Source organism: Neophocaena asiaeorientalis, unplaced genomic scaffold (genome assembly GCF_003031525.2).
Source record: "Neophocaena asiaeorientalis asiaeorientalis breed wild unplaced genomic scaffold, Neophocaena_asiaeorientalis_V1.1 scaffold84, whole genome shotgun sequence".
In the NCBI taxonomy this organism is placed as follows: Eukaryota; Metazoa; Chordata; class Mammalia; order Artiodactyla; family Phocoenidae; genus Neophocaena; species Neophocaena asiaeorientalis.
Window position 1 is genome coordinate 1,001,593 of NW_020173656.1, and position 20,056 is coordinate 1,021,648.

The following is a 20,056-nucleotide window of genomic DNA, read 5'->3' on the forward strand; positions in this document are numbered from 1 at the left end:
CTGTTCACAGAGGCAACAGACTAAAAAGCTCCAGTTTTCAAGTGTACTTAACCCTTCTCTTTCCACTTGTGAAGACCCAATATTCTATAATGATGATGGGTAATGATTCATTCTAGCTACCAACATCCATAAATGAGCAATGCTTTGTAAAACTAAGTAGGTTTCTGACATAGTCCTTTAAGCATTCAAGAATTCAAGTTCTAAAATTATTCTAAAGAGTCATCATTATGACTTACACACAGAGGTAGTTGCAATGTCATCAACAGCATTGACAGTTCCAAGAGAAGTAGCTTGAAGGAAACTTGAGAGTTCAAAACGTTTTAAAAAACTCAAGAGAAAACCTTTCCAAATGAACAAAGTTCTGAGGTCTAATCTACTGAAATACCTAATTGCCCTAGAGATCCACAAGATGTGGCTTCCGTAATACCAGACTCACTGCTTTATTTCCCCTTCCCATCCCTAATTGTTCTCTTTTTGATTAATTCCATAAGGTACATGAGCTGTGATGGTGCCAAATTTCTGTGCCCCTTCAATGTGGAACATGTGGTCATCAAAGAAGAGGTGGGGCCTTATCTTCACCAAGATGGGACCTTTGGGGGCTCCAGCAAGGAAAAGAGCTTCGTCTATCTCTAGACCCCAGCGGCGAAGGGTTTTCAGCACGCGGGCGCCTGAACTGGCTGCACTCCTAGCTGTAACCAGGTAGGTCCTGATTGGGCAACATAACCGTTCGTCTTTGGCATAAAACTTCTTTTGCAGTCTGCCTAAATCTTCCAGAAAGCCTTTCAAGGGACCCTGTAAAAGGAACATATGTCACAGCTGTCATCCAGTGAGCCAAAGGAAGTGAACGCTAAAAAAGCAGATGTTTATAAGAACTTATAATACTGCATGAAACATGCAGTATAGACCAGTGATACAATGCTGAAACTCCTTGCATTTATGTGATTATATTTCCTTGTATGGAACCATCCTTGCATTCCTAGAGTAAAACATAGGATGGCCATATAATTTATCATCTAAACACAGATATTTTAAGAGTGTAAGAAGCTTCTATAAAAAGTTGAACCAGGGCAACAGACGTAAACTATCCATGGCAAAATGGGACACTCTGAAAGCTCAGTTAATCAGCAAAAGCACTCCGCTTTTGATTTACTTTTTGTGACTTGCACATTTTAACATTGTAAAGTGTACTTTTTTATCTTGTTCAATTCCTTCTTGGCTTGGATCCAGTCTTCTCTATATTTACAGTTATTTTATATATCATCACACTTTTATCTTCAACCTTTCTGAACACTTACTTTTAGCTGTACCTCTAGTACAGAACATAGAATTGGATTTTGCTAAGTGATACAATCTGAAAGTCTTAATTTTTAAAACAAAAGCTGAGTTTTAGGCCATTTCTATTTATTGATATCACAAATATATGTGATAATGGTTCTGTATTACAATTTGTATTTCATTTTTCACGTTTAAAGATTTCAAAAGATTGTTCACTGTCTTTTTTATTTGAACATGTGTGTATGTGTGTTTCTTCTAACATTTAGGAAGGTTTGTATTATTTCCTTCTATTGGTTACCTTTATAACTTTTTATAGTACCTTCAGACCTCTATTTTTTTTAAATCCAGGATCTATTATTTTTTATAATGAAAAATAATGAAATTAGGGTACTTCTTCACCTTTCTCCTATCCTCTATTTTTTCTTCAATCATTTGATTTTAACTGTTTCATCTTTCTCAGTGTTTGCATTTGAATTATTAAAGATTCTTATATTTCTGTCTCGCAGCTTTATCCTTTGATCAGCTATTGTAACTGAAGATATCAGTACACCTACTCTTCCTTATAACTTTTTCCTCCATATTTTTCCAGTTTTTAATAGTTAAATAATTTCTACATTGTTAGGGCATGTAATATGTGCTTTCTTCTCTGTCACTCTAATCCCTGCAGTTGTTTTAGTTTTAGATCTACGGTTAAATATATTCTATGCCCATTTGTGCCTCTGTGTGTTTGTAGTCACCTACATATTGGCCAAAATGTGTCCTCTTGTATTAGTTTTCTCAAGAATATCTTATGGAAATAATAATCCCTGAGAATATACTATGTTCTTAACTGTTGATCTGTTTCCTTTTTACTTGAATGAGCTTTTGACTGGATATAGAATCTGTGATTTCTATTTCCTCTCCACATGATCTTATAAGTAGGGCTCCACTGTGTTTTGCTACTGAGTGCTGCTGTGGAGAAGACTCAGGACAGCTTGATTTTCTTTTCCCCACTTGTGTGTGCAGGGTGCCCAAAGAATTATTTCTTTATCTTTGAAGCCAAATAATATTACTAGGGCATGTCTCAGTGATGATCATTCTCTTCTATTTCCCTGTAGTATAATGTGGCCTTTAGTTTCTAACCTTTAATAGTTTAACGTATCCATTAAAATATTCTGATAATTCAGGGTGTTTTCTTGACTTATATTTTGATATGTTTGCATCTTTTTATTTACCACACACAACCCTATCCTCCTACCCCCATAACATAATTTCAGTGTTTTCTTCAGGTATTCTAATTTTGCATATGTTGGATTTTCTTTACCTAGGACCTATTTCTATCATTTTTCTCTCTAAAATATTATTTTTCTATTTGCTTATTTCCAGAGTTCATTTAACATTTTATCATCTCTTCCCTGATTTGGGGGATTTCCACTTTATGACCCAACTTTCTTTTAAGTAAATGTTTAGTCACAGTTTTTACCTATACTTTGGCAACTGTTTCTAGTGAGAGTTCTTCATCTGTTATTAGATTTTGCTCTTCTGTGTCTGCCTTTTTCTCATAGTATCTTTGCATATGTTCTGTGCTAGTTCTCTTTTTATTACTTATCTCTGAAGTAGATTAGTTTTCCTTGGAAAAATTAGAGGGATTCTGGGAAAAGGTCATGGATAGTATTTTAATATTGACTTGTTTTCACAATTCAGAAGATCCCTTCTTCTCTGCTGTCATGGAAACCATTTTCCACAAACATGGCTTATCTATGTGATCATTTGTTTAATGTTGCTTTGTCTAAGGCTGCACATATTAGAAAAAAAACAAATAAAAAGTCACATAGGTAAAAAAAACTATAACATATTATTGTTATTACTTTTTTGGCCACAGAAACAAAGTGGGGGGCAGTGACTGTTGGCAGAAGCCACCCTGCTCACAGTTTGATTTTGAAACACAGAGGAACACGGCTCTCCCTGATACTTTTGAGTAATTTTCAAAGAGAATAAATAGGGCCTGGTCAGTTTATATCGCCATGTTCAAACCAGGTACCCATATCATTCTTTCTTTCTTCTGTTTTGGGGTATGTTTAACAGTTTATATATTTGTACAGTAGTGTAAGTATGTAATTTATCAAGAAAAAATATAGAAACATGAAGGAAAGTTACTTGAAAATACCTTTTTGAGGAGTTCTATGATTTAGAACATTTGGATTGCCTTGGATGTAGAAAGCTGGAAAGACTGTTACTCCTATCCTAACAACAAGAAAAAGCCAGATAATCTGAAACATCATACTTTTTCTTGAGCCCATGAAAGAGCTGAGGTAGCAGGGCAACCGACTAACATGAAACCTAATGGAAAAAATTATGGAAAAATCTTCAAGGACAGATGGAATTCAAGAACTGGCACATCTTTGGCAGAGCCCTAAAGGAAGATATACCAGACGCCATAGAAGCAGGTATGAAAAATTCAGGTAATTTTTAAAAACAAATTGGAAAAGGACAAGTATGGGCTAATGAGAGAACACAGAAGCCCTGGAAGCCACAGACACAAGAAATGCACACTGTTTTACAGGATTTTTTTTTTCCTATGGATTTCACTAGTTTCTTATGAGAAGGACTGCAGACAGGGTGGAAAATGAAAGAATAGAGTCCTTGGTGATGCAGACGTGGAGGAGAGGAGCAGCTGCCACTGTGAGAAAAGACTAAAGATCTACCTTGTCCCATACTTCCTAGGGGACAAAAGTATTAAACTGTTGGAAGAACGGCTTCAAACACTGTTACCCCCAGGGAACAGGTAAAGATCTACTGCTATGGGGGAAGGGGAAGGAAAAATCCTCCACCCTTGGGAGAGGGGCAGGAGACCCAGACCATTAGATATCACCTCTATCACTGGGAGAAAGGTGAGATGAATGATATAACTTCATCCCTAAGACCTAGGGGGGGTACACACTTAGATTTAGACTAACCTGGGACAACAGAGAATGTCGCTTCCTCTCACATCACCACCTGAGCTGGCAGAGACAAACAATAACAGTTGGGAGAAGGGTAACAATGTGGAGGCCACCCATGAGGCATGGACACAAAGAGAAGGCCTACAGCTGAAAATGGAAAAGGAATGTTATGAAAAATCCTTCAGTACCCTACCAGAGGAATTTGAAGCCTGTGATGAAATGAAGGTAACAATAGCAGCAACAAAATGCTTACCTAGTTGAATGCCTGATTTGGTGATTCAGTCAATCACACTAATTGCTAGCAGAAGAGGATCTATGCCTATTACCAGGCAAAAATACTGTTTACCAGAGCCTATACTGTCTACAAACTATGATTAGAAATTAATCAAAGATTTATAAGACTACAATAAAAATAAATTAAAAGAGCAATTAACTTTCAAGAGAAAGTAATTAACAGAAGACGCAGTGATGACCTAAATGTCATAAATGTGAGAGGAAATTGAAAATAACTCTGATTAATATCTTAACAACTGTATTAAAAGGTGGATGACATACATGAGTAGACTAGTAATTTCAACAAAGAGATGGAAAAGATAAGGGTTGAATGGAAATGTTAGAAATAAAAATTGTGGTACAGAAATGAAGAATGCTTCTAATGGGTTCATTAATAGAGCCAACATAGCTAAGAAAAGCATCAGTGAACTTGAAGATAGGTCAGTAGAAATTACTCAAGCTGAAAATAAAGGGAAAAAAATAGTGGGGAAAAAAAGAACAGGGCATTGAATACTGTGGAATACATATACACACACCATATTCAAACTGCTGAAACACAAAGAAATATAGAAAATCTTGAAGGCAGCCAGAGAAAAATAGACACATTATTTACAAAGGACCAAAGATAAGAATCTCAAACAATTTGTTTTCAGAATTTATGCAAGTCAGAAGACAATGAATGGGTATCTGTAAAGTGCTGAAATAAAAATAGGGTAAATGCAGAAAGCTATAGCCACTCAAAATAAAATATTTTTCAAAAAAGGAGAGTAAAGAGTTTTTCAGGAAAAAAAAAAAAAAACTAAGAGCCTTTGGTAACAGCATATCAGTTCTATATGAAATGTAAAAAGATGGTCTTCTGGCACAAGGAATAAGATACCAGGGAGAAACCTAGATCTACACAAAGAAATGAAGATTCTTGGAAATGGTTAAAATGAAGATGAATGCAAAAGACATATTTTTGTCTTTTCCTTATTCACTTTAAAGATAACTGACTACCCAAATAAACAATAGTAGCAAGGTATTATGAGTTTATAGTATAGGTGAAAGTAAAACGTATGCCAATATCACAAAACATGGGAGGGAAGAATTGAGAGTATACTGTTGTAAGGTCCTTACACTGTACATGATGTAGCATAATATTGTTTGAAAGTAGACTGTGATTAATTGATGTTGTATATTGTAAATCCTATGGTAACCACTGTAAAATCTAAAATGAGTAATAAATCAATAGTGGAGATAAAATGGAATCCTAAAAGCATACAATCTACACAATAAATTCAAAAGCAAAAATAATAAAAGGAAAAAGAAACTAAAGTTAATTAAAGATGAAACAAATAGAAAAAGAAGATGGTAGATTTTGATCCAACCAAAGTAATAATCACATTAAATATAAATGATCTATACTATGTATAAAATAGACAACTGATGGGAACATACTGGATAGCACAGGGAACTCTACCTAATGCACTGTAGTGTCCTAAATGGAGGGGATATATGTATGTATGGCTGATCCATTTTGCTGTGCAGTAGAAGGTAACACAACATTGTAAAGCAACTATACTCCAATCAAAATTAATTAAAAGAGTAAACCAATTGTAAAGAAAGAATTTGATTGTAATAAAACTTAGTCAACTTGCAAATAAATAAATAAATAAATAAGATCTGAAAACAGCAATTAAAACACAGGGATTGTCAGATTGTACAGAAAAACAACAGAAACTATGTAATATCTACAAGAAAACCAATTTAAATATGGAGATATTTTATATGTAGAAACATAAATGGTTAAAAGTAAAAACATAGAAAAGTTGTACCATACAAACATCAGTCCAAAAAAGAAAAAAAAAGCTAGAATGGCTGTATGAATATCAGCGAGAGAGGCATTGCATAATGAAAAGTGATTAATTTGCCAAGAAGATATAATAATCTTAAATATTTGGGCACCAAACAATAGAAATTAGAAATACATGAAGCAAAAATTATATAATTGAAAGGAGTACACAACAGATTAATCCTCAGTTATACTTGAAGTCTTCAATGCTGCCTCCTCAATAGTGGATAGAAGAAATAGAAAGAAAATCACTGACAATATTAAACACCTGGGCAATACAACCTGAATAATACACTATTAACTTACCTAATCTAATTGATATTTATTGAATATTCAACCCCAAAACAGCAGGATAAACATTCTTTTCAAGTAGACTAGAAACATTTACCAAGATAGACCATTGATTCTGGGTATAAAATAATCCTCAACGAATTTCAAGAGTTGAAATCATAGAAAACATATTATCTGACTACAACAGAATTCTACTTGGAATTAATAACAGAAAGGTATCTGGAATAATTCCAAATTTAATTTCACAATTAAATACCCATTTATAAATAACTCATAACTCAAAGTTACAGGGAATTAAAAAGTACTTTGAATTGAATAAAAATTACAAACCACCTATCTAAATTTGTAGGATGCAGACAGTAGCATTTAGAGGAAATTTTACAGTATTAAATATTTATTATAGAAAAGAAGCCTCAAATCATCTTTAAAAACTTAGGAAGAGCTGGTTATTAAAAAGATAAATAAAATCGTTAAAGCCTAGCATGATTGACCACAAGAGGGGAAGAAAAGAGAGAAGGCAAATATTACTAATATCAGGAATGAAAAGGGCTACATCACTAAAGTTCCTAAAAATAGTAAAGTCATAATAGTAAAATATGAGAGAATATTTATGCTCGTTAATTCAGTGACTTAACTGAAATGGACAGATTCCTTGAAAGACAAACTCATAAACTGCCAGAAGAGGAAAGAGAAGAAAGCGATAATCTGCACAGTAGTTCTGTATCTATCAAAAATAATTGAACTCTTGGTTAAAAGCATTCTAAATAGAAAAGTCCAAGCCCAGATGGCTTCTCTGGAGAATTCTACCATATATTTACAGAAGAAATAATACCAACTCTACACAAAGTCTTCCAGAAAATAGACAGGGAGAAAATACTACCCACCTCATTTTATAAGGTCAGCATTACTCTGTAAGATATTACAAGAAAAGAACACTCAAGAACATAATGGCAAAAAAAATTTTTTAACTAAATTTTAGCAGATTGGATCCAGCAATATATAAAAAGGATAATACAACATAACCAAGTTGAATTTATACCAGCAATGCAATTCATCAATATAATTTATATTTCAACAGACTAGAGAAGCCACATGTTTTTCTCAATAGATAGAGGAAAGACATATGACAAAATTCAACATGGATTTATTATAAAACTCTAAAACAAAACAGGAATAGAAAGTAACTCCCTTAACCTGACAAAGGGCATCTTGCAAAAAACCTGTAGATAACTTGCAGAAAACCTGTAGATAATATATTTAAGAGTCAAAGACTGAATGATCTCCCTCTAAGATCAGGGAATAAGGCAAGGAAGTCCACTCTCATAATGCTTATTGAACATTGTACTGAATGTACTAGCAAGGGTAGTAAAGCAAGAAAGATAAAGGACATACAGAATGGAAACAAGTTTTTTTTTTCTTTTTTGTGGTACACGGGCCTCTCACTGTTGTGGCCTCTCTCATTGTGGCGCACAGGCTCTGGACGTGCAGGCTCAGTGGCCATGGCTCATGTGCCCAGCCGCTCCGCGGCATGTGGGATCTTCCCGGACCAGGGCACGAACCCACGTCCCCTGCACCGGCAGTCGGACTCTCAACCACTGCGCCACCAGGGAAACCCTGGAAACATGTTTTTATTCACAGTCCACACTGTCTATGTAGAAAATCTTAAATAATCTACACAAATTTTATTATGACTAACAAGTGATTTTAACAAAGTTGCAGGATACAAAGTCAAAATACAAAAATAAATTGTGGTTCTGTGTATTTGCAATAAACAAATTAGAAATGAAAAAATTTAAAGCATCATTTATAATAGCATCAAAAGTTATTAAATACTTAGGTATGAATCTAATAAACTTTGTGTGATAGCTATATGCTGAAACCTACAAAACACTGATGAAAGAAATTAAATATGACCTAAATAAATGGAGAGATATACTATGTCCATAGGCTGAAAAACTTGATATTGTTAAAATATCTATTCTCCCAAGATTAAGCTATAAATTCAACATAATCACAATAAAAATTTCAGCAGGATTTTTTTCTAGAAATGGACAAGCTAATTTTTAACTTTATATGCAAATGCAAAGGAATCAGAATGTCAAAAGAATGTTGAAAAATAACATATTTGGAGGACTCCTGCCACCAGATCTCAAGTCTGACTGTAAAAGTATGATAATCAAGACAGTGTGATAATGGCAAAAGGACAGATACCTATATTGAAGGAAAAGAAAGCCAGTCTTTTCCACAAATAGTGCTGAAACAAGATATATCCATAAGTAGTAAAAATGAACCTTAATACTTTGCACAAATGCATCAACTCAAACAGGTAATAATTCTGAAAAACAACCCCATAAAATTGTAAAAACTTCTGTTCAGAAACATAGGAGGAAATTTTTGCCTTGGGTTAGCAAAGATTTCTTAGATATGATATAACAAGCACAATTCATGAAAGAAGAAATAGAGAAATTGAATTTCATTAAAATTATAAGTTTCTGCTCATTGAAGGACACTGAAAAATATTAAAAGAGTGAAAAGACAAGGACAGACTGAGAGAAAATATTTGCAAAACAAATATATGATAAAGGACTTGCATCTAGAATTGTAATACAAAGAACTTTCAAATCTCAATAATGAAATAAAAAACAACCCAATTCGGGGCTTCCCTGGTGGCGCAGTGGTTGAGAGTCCGCCTGCCGATGCAGGGGACACGGGTTCGTGCCCCGGTCCGGGAAGATCCCACATGCCGCGGAGCGGCTGGGCCCGTGAGCCATGGCTGCTGAGCCTGCACGTCCGGAGCCTGTGCTCCACAACGGGAGAGGCCACAACAGTGAGAGGCCCGCATACCGCCAAAAAAAAAAAAAAAAAAAACAACCCAATTCACATGAGCAAGAGATTTGAACAGATATTTTTGCCAAAGAATAAATATGATGGCAAATAAGCACTTGATAAAATGTTCAATATCATCTATCATTAGGGTAATGCAAATTAAAGCCACAATGAGATACAATTATGTAACCACCAGAACAGCTTAAAACAAACAAACAAATGAAAAACAACTGACATTACCAAATACTGGCAAGGATGCAGGGCAAAAAATCTTTCACTGGAAATGCAAAGTGGTGTGACCACTTTGGGAAATAGTTTGGCACTATCTATAAAGTTAAATGCATACTTATCCTGTGACCTAGCAATCCTACTCTGAGGTATTTACCCATGAGAAATGAGATTTTTGTGTTTACACAGAACCCTGTATGCAAATGTTTAAAGTAGTTTTATTTATAAATGCCAAAAACTGGAAATGACCTAAATATCCTCCAATAGGTAAATGTATGAAAAAATGTGGTACATCCATAGAACAGACTACTACTCAGCAGTAAAAAGGAACGCACTACTGATGCAGGGGATGACACAGGTGAATCGCAAATGCATCATTCTAAGTAAAATAAGTCAGATTCAAAAGATTGCATCCTATGGGGTTCCATTTATATGACACCTGGATAAGGCAAAACTATAGGGACAGAAATCAGATTAGTGTTTGACAGATCCTGAGGATGGGGGGCTAGGATGACTACAGAGAAGCACAAGGGAATTTTGTGAGTATTTTGAGTTTGATCGTGGTTTCACGACTGTACACATATGTTTGTCAAAACTCTCAGAACCGTGCACTAAAAATGATGAATTATACTACATATAAAGTATACCTCAACAATTCTGATTAAAACACACACACACACACACACACACGGAGATCACTATCCCAGAATGGTGAAATGAGATAGAGATCAAATCAGGAGACATCCATTACTTGTCATGGTACCACATTGGAGGCTTTATAAGCTACAATGAGAGTGGCTAAATTAATCCTGTCCAGCTGTCCCATTTGCTGGTGACTCTCAGATCTCCTCCATTGGAGACAATTGGGATATTGTCATGACGAAACCATAAGCCCCATGACCAACATAGTTGAAAGCCTTGGTTAGGAATCATATCTCATAACTTCCTTCTCATCAGTGGAAACATCTGGCAAAGCCTGGTCTTTATAGGAAAGCTACCCTTTCTATGTGAAAAATAGCATATTTTTCCACTGTCAGAAGGACCACATTATGAAAACAAGTATGCTTAGTAAGAATTCATTGGGTATTCCTGCAATATCTAGTGTTGAACTTCACAATTTCAGTTGTTTAATGGGGAAAATGCTTTAAAATATGGAGAAAAGAACTGATAAGTACAGAATCTAAAAGAAATTTGGATTCTTTCCCTGAGATGAAAAAAATGGTATTTTAAGATTATCTTGAAATAATTCTTGTTCTGAAGTTTTTTTTTTCTTTTTAAGTGCTCTTTTTTAGAGATCTTGAACATTTTAATAATGCTTAAAGGCTAATGTACAATGGGCTCTAAATTTCATCAAAGCAGACTTATGCAAAATATAACAAAGGGTTTTCATCTCAATAGTAAACTTTGTTAACACTGAACAACTTTTTGACATGAGCTCAAGACTTCTAAAGAAGCTATTTAGGAAGGGACTGTGAAGTTAAACATACACACACAAAAACACACAGAATTTAAATATCACTTGCTGTAATGTGAGGTGAGTTAGTAAAACTTCCATCTTTCAATTAGTCTCTTCCTACTTTTAGAAATGTAATAAAACTAACAATATTTAAGATCTTAAGTTCAAGAAGAGCTGAGGAAGAAAAGGCCAATTTAAAAGAAAGGCCTAGGTAAGATTCATAGATTAAAACTGAATGATCCATCGTTTCATATTCATTTTGGAGAATACTTTGATGTTCAAATCTCCTTTGGTTCAGAAATTGCAGGTTTTGTTCGTTTTAGACCATGACTTTAACACTTCGGTTCATGGATTGATTCCAAAAAACCTAAAATTTTAATTGTTCATACTTTGTACTTGCTTGGAGCTCATTATTTGATTTAATTTAAACTCTCAGTTTTGCAGATTTTTCTCAATTAAGTGCTACCTTTATGGAGTTTAAGGGTATGGACAGAGAGGTTCAACAAATGTTTACTGACCTATTGGAAATAACCTTACTATTTTGAGAACTATTATGTAGAAATGGCTAACTGGTAAGCCGTATTACCTCTGTTACTCATAATTTGGAGGAGATGAACTCTCATGAGAAGATCATAGAAACATTTCCAAAAGGATAGATAAAAGAACACTAAAATTAAAAAAAAGTTGGCAGCAGATGCTTTAAAATGAGGAGTTCATGAAACAAGGGGAGAAAACTACAAAGGATAAGAAGTGAGGAGTGGCCTGCCTAAAAAATTTTAAAAGTCATCACAATGAAGAAATATATATATTGGTATATTGGAAAATAAGTAGATCAAAATTAATTAGAGCTCATTGAACCTACCTGAGCAAGAGACTTATTCTCAAGTAGTGCTTCATGTTGAAAGAATTTGTCCAGCCCGTGCTCCTTGGTAATATGGTCAGACTCATCAGAAAAGAGGACGGCATCCCCATCAAAGGCCACACGGAGCTGTGTGTCACAGTAAGCCATGTCTTTGGCTCCATCAAACATTGTTGCAGAGGCGATCCCTGGAAGACCGTTGGAATTAATTAATACTCTTCTTAGGACCATATGTTTTAGTGTCTATTTAAAAAAAAAAAAAATTCTTCCCAGACCTCGAATTTCCTCTCTCGCTATTACCTGACAACACAACTCTTCTTCACAACCACACATCTCGAAACAGTCATCTTTGTACTGCCTCCGTTTCTATAAGGCATGGGAAAGTGTAAAATGGGTGTAGGATAATCACTGAAGATGTCCACCTCCATGAAGGTGAAAGCTCTAAAAGACAAACTTAAGGGCTGCCACTTGTGGAAACACCTTAGCAGAAAACCCAACAACGACATAAACCACATAATCATACGTGAAGGCCAATGGAATGAAACACTAGTGCAGTCCTCTTTATTAACTAGAGAGAGGAAACCAAGTAATACCTTCTTGTATTGCTTCTTGTACTTATTCAGAATCCGCAGAAAGATACAAGTTGGTAAGATATGCCTTCAAATAGCCAATGGGGCTTTTTCCACCAGACAGAACCGGTCAATTAGTAATCCTATTATCGGGCAAGAAAGACTTTGTTATGTCAGAGACTAAAGACAATATACTTACTGGAAATGCAAGTGATAGTTACCTTAGGAATAAATGAGTGCCTACTGCAGTTTTAGAACTACCTTTGTAGTACCAATATTGAAAAATGTCTCAGCTATTTTATATAACGGTGCATGATGGTTTATGAAGTATATCCAGATAGGCCATGCCAGTTTACTCTCACACAGCTGTTATGGCAGGCATTATTATCCTCATTACAGAAAAGGAAACGGAGACATAAAGACTGTCTAAGCCCAGTGCTTCACGTTGACTCTTGTCTAGACTAGAACAGTGTACTTTTCCTTTAGCTACAGCATCCTCACTTGTTGAGAGGGCCAGTTGAGATGTGGCTCTGTTTTTAAGTACCATTTTAGTATTTCTTTAGTAACAAAACAATAGTAATAGCAAGTAGTGATAGAATTTAAACTATTTCCCCAAAGCAACAACAGAAGGTCTGAAGTTGTCTCTCTTGACTTGAAATTTTAAAGGCAGTCATTAGCAGATTGACATTAATATACCATTAAATGCCTTTCAAATCAACAACAGTTAAAAAACCCACTAGATGTTGGTGAGAGGTTTGTAAAATAGGCACTTACATACACTATGGATGAAAGTGTAAATTGGTACAAGCTGTCTAGAAAGTAATTTGATATTTATTGATAAAAGTATTGATAGCTTTTAAGCAGCTTATACCTTTTGACCTAGGATTCCTTTTTTTTTTTTTTTTTTTTTTTTTTTTTTTCACAACCACTGCGCCACCAGGGAAGCCCTAGGATTCCTTTTTTAAAGAGTTTATCCTAAGGGAATAATCTGAAACTCTGATAAAGATTTATGTAGAAAGATCTCAGCACAGGATTATTTATAAAAGCAAACCATGGTTCCAATGATGTGAGAATAACTAAGGTATAACATTAAGTATATAAGCGATGTACCCATTCAAAGTGTTTTTGGATATATGATAAAACTGGGCAGCTGCAGATGACATAAAGCAGAATTTTGAGCCAGTTGTTGCTGAGCCAGCTAGTCAGTTGTTTATCATCTGCATGGACCAAGAGAGTGGATAGGATCTATCCACAGCTGAAGTGGAAGTGTTTGCCGTGGTATGGACGAAATACTCTCACTTTTTCACTAAAACCAACATTGGGCATAAGTGGCATAAAAGTGTACTCTACAAATCCTTAAATAATATTAATTTAATGATCAGAAATTATTTGGTGGTACTGGGGACTTCAAAAATGGCGAAAACATCGTCCCTCTTCTCAAGGAGATCACAATTCACTAAGGAGCCAGGCATGTAAACAGATAATTATAATATAGAAAAGACCACAGCGAAGGGAGATACAAACTGCCTTCAGCCCCGAGAGAAGGTAACTAACTCCTCAGGTGAAAAGTTGTTATTCCATGAGCAAGGCTGTGCAAGATTGGGCTTTATCTGTTCATTAACAGAATTAGTATGTAAATAAGTAGAATTTCTCATGCTACTAAGCTCAATGGGCTTAGTGTGGGATAGGTAGACTTAAATCACCTACTAAATCAAATAAGGCTGTCTTGTAAAAATCATAGCTGTCCTTTATTGAGTGATTACACCGCTCATCTCTGCCAAAGCTTTTATATATATTCTCTCTTTTCATAGCATAATACTATGAAGACCGCGTTTTTGAAAGGTAAACATATTTTCAACTGTGTATCAGTAAGATGTTGGCCTTATAATTAGGATAATATAATATAAAACTTATAACTTGTAATAGATAGTGATTATTTATAAATATGCCTCATTTAAGCCTAGAAGTTAAATATGCCAAATTTAAATCTTACTTTGACTTGACATACCCTTAAGACTGGATATGTCACTTAGAAAATGGGCTAAAGGTCCCCACATAAGAAGTCAGGTAAATTCATAAGAGGAAAAATGGGGACCTCCCCTTAAAGCCACCAACACACTAATGGAAATGCTATGAAGAGACTAGTGTCAAACCAATTTTCCCTGTAAAGGAATAAAGACAGTTTTGCTGGCATGAGTATGAATTTGATGTGTGGGGAGATCAGCCAGGGCGAGTCAGATGTTAAGAGTGGAAAGGAAAGGTAAAAACCTTTAAACCTTTAACATGCGTCTGTGGTGAGCAGGAAGTCTGATCACACAGAGAAAGCCCTGGGTTGACGGCTCCTTGAAGTCAAGTTCAGAAGTGAAAAACATAAAACAGAGAAATATATTGCAGGACCTGGGATTAAGACTTTGAAATTCACACTTGACAAGTTAAGTCCAGAGCTTTGGGCCCAACTCTGTGCTGAAGTTAAAAATGAACATGGCCTCTCTTGTTCTGACATAGGCAAATAAACATTCCTCACGCAGAAGGGGGTGTCACTATCAGACACTGCATTAGTTAGGCCACAGTGAGCAAAATAACATGGCTTCTCTCTTCCAGAACAGCGAGCTGTTCTTCCGCACGGTATTTATTTTACTTACCATAGTGATTGACGCTGTTTATAAGCCGCACTCCCACTTGGGCATGGTTATTAGTCATCAGAACAGTATCAAGTAAGTCCTGTTCATCAGGATACAGCTCACGGAGTCTAGCATTGACGTGCTGCAGTGCCTGAAGGTTACAAACACAAATGTGTGTAAGGAGGGCCAGGCAAAGTGGGCACTGGGGGTCTGGATAGAAAGGATCCCATAGGTGTCCAGTTCAAGCCCTGAAGACTTCACTGAGAGACTGTGGCTCCTTTAAGTCAGGGTTATGCCATTCATTTCAGTATTTTCAGCCTCGCATACATAGGACCTCGGTTAATGTTTACTGAAAGATGGGTAATGTTTGTTGAAAATTGTTACAACATTTGGTTTACTAGAATTGTTTCTGTGAGGTATATAGATAGGATCAGGCTAACCCTTTCATGGTTTGTCTATTTTTGTTTTTGATTCATAAAACCTGCCTTTCTTGATCTGATGATTATTTTTTATTGTGAAAAGTATAGGCTGCTTCAAGAATTTTCATGTTATCCTTGTGCAGAGGCCATGCTAATGGTCTCTGTGTTGTTCCAGTTTTAGCACATGTGCTGCCAAAGTGAGCATTCTGTATATTTTTTAAAACATGAGTCTTTAGAATAGGTTTGTGGTTTCCTCTCATGCTTCCCCTATGCCTCATAACCACATTCTACTTACAACACGTGAGGTGTCATTTGTTTCTGCCTGGTTATGATGTCATTGTGTAATATTTGTATAAGTTATATAGGGGATCAGAGCTATAAGTGCTATACATTTCAGTGTAAGTTCCAAGAACCTTACTTTCTCTATTAAAGTCAAGCCCCTAAGTGCCAAGAGCATCTTGAGTTTCTTAATATGCTGTGTTTGGGGCAAGAGCAGCGAAAGTGAATTTAATCTTATTTGAATGGGGTGTTTTATTTCTACTGCTTGGAATCATAAACTCATTATTGCTTCTGGTTACTGCTCCTTCTACGGAGAGGACAAAAGTTTCTGTTACAGGTCTCAGAATTTGGGCTCCACTTAGGGAAGCTCAGCATTCCAAACCTAGGGCTGCAGTCCCTCCCTCAACAGTGTGGAAGCTTCTGTGAAAATATAAACTGACCTGGGGTAGACTTAAAAAAGGCAAGAATGACAAGGGTGGATTAGGAATTATAAGGAAACCTGGAAGAGATCCCAGGGATTAGCATGAGTCCTTGCCTGCCATCCAGAGTCCTGGAAGGCCGAAGACAGCTTTGCAGAATACCTTGACAAAGCGGAAGGCCGGCCCTGGGGCCAGCACGACATTCTCATTGGAAAGCTGATACTCCATGTACTTTTCCAGACCCTCTTCCTTGTAGATTTTCCTGCTGTCCACCATGTTGAAGAGCGCACGGGATGACACAGCGATGGTGATGGCATGCTTGGGTTTGGGCTGCAGAGAGGGGCACCGACAGGAGGACGAGTCACACAGACCTGAAGGGATCAGGAATGGGCCTCATCCCAGGGCAGGGTGGGAAGGAAACACTTGGGTCCCGGCTTGGAGGACTGGGATGCTGGAGACAGCCAAGGGCTGGGTCCTGGGGGCTACTGTGCCAAGGGGTAGGTTCAGGGAGGAGAAGCAGGGGCCTGGGTGAACTTCCCTATACCATGGACAGGAGGGAGGCTGAGAGAGGTCCGGCCGCGGGGCTGTGTGGAGCGGCAACCCAGGTACCAGGGGAGGCGGGCCCTGCTCACCAGCCTGGGGTGCGAGCAGCTCGGTGTCTTCTCGTACAGTGTTCTCACGGATGCCCAGTAGGCATCGTCCTCGTCCGCCTCTTCCTCTCGCTGCCTGACCAGGTCAGGCATACAGTCTTGATCCAGCTGTGACGGGTAGAGAGCCCTGCCCTGGGCATAGGATTTCCTTTCAGTGGGGGGGGGGGGGGGGGGGGGGGGGACGCGGATATTCCCGCTGGTGCGTATCCCTGGAATTTCGCGAGTCCCGCAACTCTCGTGTGTACTGGCCCGCTTGGATTTCCCGCCCCAGGCCGGGAGACCAGGCGTCGCAATTCTCAGCCATCTTGGTCCTGCACCGGGACCCGGTCTGGAGCTGGACCTCCGGGGTCTTGGAAGAACGTGAGTCGAGCGGCATGGTTGGTGTGGGTGGCGAGCGCTGCACTGACAGCGGCTTTGGTGACTCTTGATGGCTAGGGGAGGTGGATGAAGTCCGGGAGGTCTTGGAGCTACTGGGGGGCTGGAGCAAGAAAGTGGGCTTCTGAGTTAGATGCCCGCCTAGGGTCCCCGTCCTCACCTCTGCCCAGCTGGGTCAAGGAGCTGTCCCCTTCTCTGTGTTCCATTCCCAGCTCTTAGGTGAATCCTGGTTCATCTCAGCTCCTTTAAGTAGGGCTTAAAGGGGCTCAGACGTTTCAAGGCTCCATATATTAGACATTTCTGTTACATGGACCCAGAGACAGACTGCTTTCATTTCCCCGCAGTTGTTCCATCAGCACCTCACACTTTTTTTTTTCTTTTGGAGTAGATAGGGTAGGGGTCCTCTTCCTTGCCCCTAGGTAGCTGGCACATAGTTTGCAAAGTTCTGTCACTTTCTTCACATATACCTGCTCAGTCAGAGACCTTCTGGTAGGACAGAAGGCTTGAGGAAGGGACCTTGCTTGCCACTGCCTCCATCTGTGACCTCCAGTTAACGTGATGAGCAGCTAGACCAGAAGTTCCCACCAGAAGGCTCTGCAAAGCACCTCAGGGGCATCCGTCTCCACATTTGCTCTGTGATTAATGCAGTGAGTGCTGGGAAGGTCGGTAGGCTGGAGAATCAAGTGTCTCCCCGTCACCTTCGGAACTTCTTGTGCCAGTGAAGCTCAGTTGGAGAGAATCATCTTCCTAAATAGGAGCTGGTTCTAGTCATTCTAGAGAAAGGACTCCTTCACTAAGGTACGAGATAGATTATTAAGCATCCATATATTATTCCAGTTTTAGTGATTATTTCACACGTTTCAAAGGGCATGTTCTTGGTGAGATTGAGCCAGTCCTAACAGAGACAGATGGATTGGTTCTCCCAGTGTCTGGGCCTGTGTCACACTCTGCATCCAAACACTAATTCTCACAACAAACTTTTTCTTCTTATGCGACTAGGCCTAGTTAAGGGCTCAAAGCGTCACACAACCTAATACTCTTGAACAGTTTATCTCCTTTGTTGACATTTTCACCCCCTCTTCTGAGTCTTGGGTACTCAATGAATAGTTTTTGAATGTGTGAAGGAAGGAAGGAGAAACCATGGAGTTTAATCATTCAACGTGCAGTTTATAGACCTAGAGATCCTAGGTTTTAATCTAGCTCTATGAGCCTTACTAGTGTGAAATCTTAGGGAAGTTTCTCTGTGTTTCGGTTTTCTTACTCTGGGGATTGATGGGGGTGGGAGTCTGTGAGGGCTAAGTTAGCTGAAAGATATAAAGTACACGGAACAGGGCCTGGCGCATGGAAAGCAAAAATCTATGTTATTATTCTTCTTCTTATGGCATGTACTCTTCCCTTTCATTCCCATCTCTACCTTAAGGCTTGTGTTCTTGCTTCTGGACTCATCTCCTGATGGAGCTCTGGTGGATGGGCTCCATGAAGTTCGAGACCACTGATTTCTCACTAGGTACTCTCGAGAGTCTGTCTTCAGCAAGGTTAATTCTCGTGATCCCTTTCAAGGAGAGAAGAGACCCAGGAGTGTAATACCCCACCACCGAGTCCTCCCACACATATGCTTACGAAACAGCCATGGCAAGCCAAATATAGCAGTGATCAGTGAGAAGGCCCTTGCCCTCTATGACGTGTAATTCAGTCCTGGCCCTTGTGTATTATTCTAGCTCTGGCCCAATCCTAACTTCTGTGAGGAGCAATAAAGTGGGAATCTACCTGGAAGAGCATCCAAAACCAAGTCTGATATCTCATAGGTTTTCACCTGTGACTCCTCTTATGCAGAACTTAGTATAGAGTTGAGCCTTTTTCCTCCCTTTTCCCCACTTCCGCCCTTAAGGATAAGCTTGTTAGCAGATGCTGAAAAGACATACCCAACATTTTTGACCAGATTACAAAGATGAAGGCCACTGGTACCTCAACAAGGCTGTAGCAGGTCTCCCAGGTAGCTGCAGAAGAGGGAATAGCGCCCTCTAGCACTGCCTTTGGGAGGAACAGGATGGAGGAGACCATGGAGAGGCAAGTGGAAGTTTCCATCCCCGTATCCTTCCCCTCACCCAGATTGCCTGTAGCTCCCCTCCAAAGTCAGTAGTTTGGTCTCGGCTCACCCTGATCACGGTGATCTGCTAGCCCTGCTCCCACAACAGGCACATGTGAATATAAATACGTGTCGTGCAGCAGGGGCCAAGGAGCGCTTTTCCCTCAGCTGCACAAAGGCAGCGTCTACACGACGAGTGACCCTGCATGGGGCAGCATCTCAGCGAGTGATGCGCACGCCTCATCTGAAAGATGGTGCAGAAGATGGTCAATGCGATGGCCAGACTCCCCTTCCCTCCCTGATTTGAACAAAGGCCAGTCTCCTCCCACAGGCTGAGCAGAGGTTTCTACGCCATTTATTCTGCATGAACATTGGGAGGTGTGCTGGATGGGTAGGCAGGGGCCAGCTTCTTCTAGTATTTTCTTAACCTTGCCACGAGGACGTTAGGTATGCCTTAATACAAATCTTGATAGCTCAGTCTTTTCTCCCCAAACTCCCCTGCCCGCTAATATTTTTTTATTATGCTGTCTGCTCTTTAATTCTCTCACCAACTCTGAAGAGGTCAGCTCACCTGAGTGCTCAGACGAACTCCTGATTTCTCAGAATCCTTTCTAGATTTGTCTACTTCTAGGCTGTCTTTTTTTTTTTTTTTTTTTTTTTTTTTTTCGCACACGGGCC

General features: G+C 38.5%; 1 protein-coding gene and 1 non-coding gene across 2 annotated transcripts in view; both read right to left on the reverse strand.

The window, feature by feature from the left end:
* Positions 1–459: 459 nt before the first annotated feature.
* Positions 460–20,056, reverse strand: part of NT5C1B (5'-nucleotidase, cytosolic IB) — a 21,690-nt gene continuing 2,093 nt past the window's right edge. The window contains 10 exon segments of the mRNA XM_024747816.1: positions 460–792; positions 11,964–12,148; positions 12,554–12,649; positions 12,652–12,672; positions 15,172–15,301; positions 16,430–16,597; positions 16,900–17,082; positions 17,084–17,395; positions 18,707–18,844; positions 19,950–20,014. Of these exon segments, the coding sequence (XP_024603584.1) occupies positions 460–792; positions 11,964–12,148; positions 12,554–12,649; positions 12,652–12,672; positions 15,172–15,301; positions 16,430–16,597; positions 16,900–17,082; positions 17,084–17,395; positions 18,707–18,844; positions 19,950–20,014 (1,631 nt within the window).
* LOC112401530 (U6 spliceosomal RNA) lies at positions 15,668–15,774 on the reverse strand. Its single transcript, XR_003003588.1, has one exon. It is a non-coding gene; the product is annotated as a U6 spliceosomal RNA (small nuclear RNA).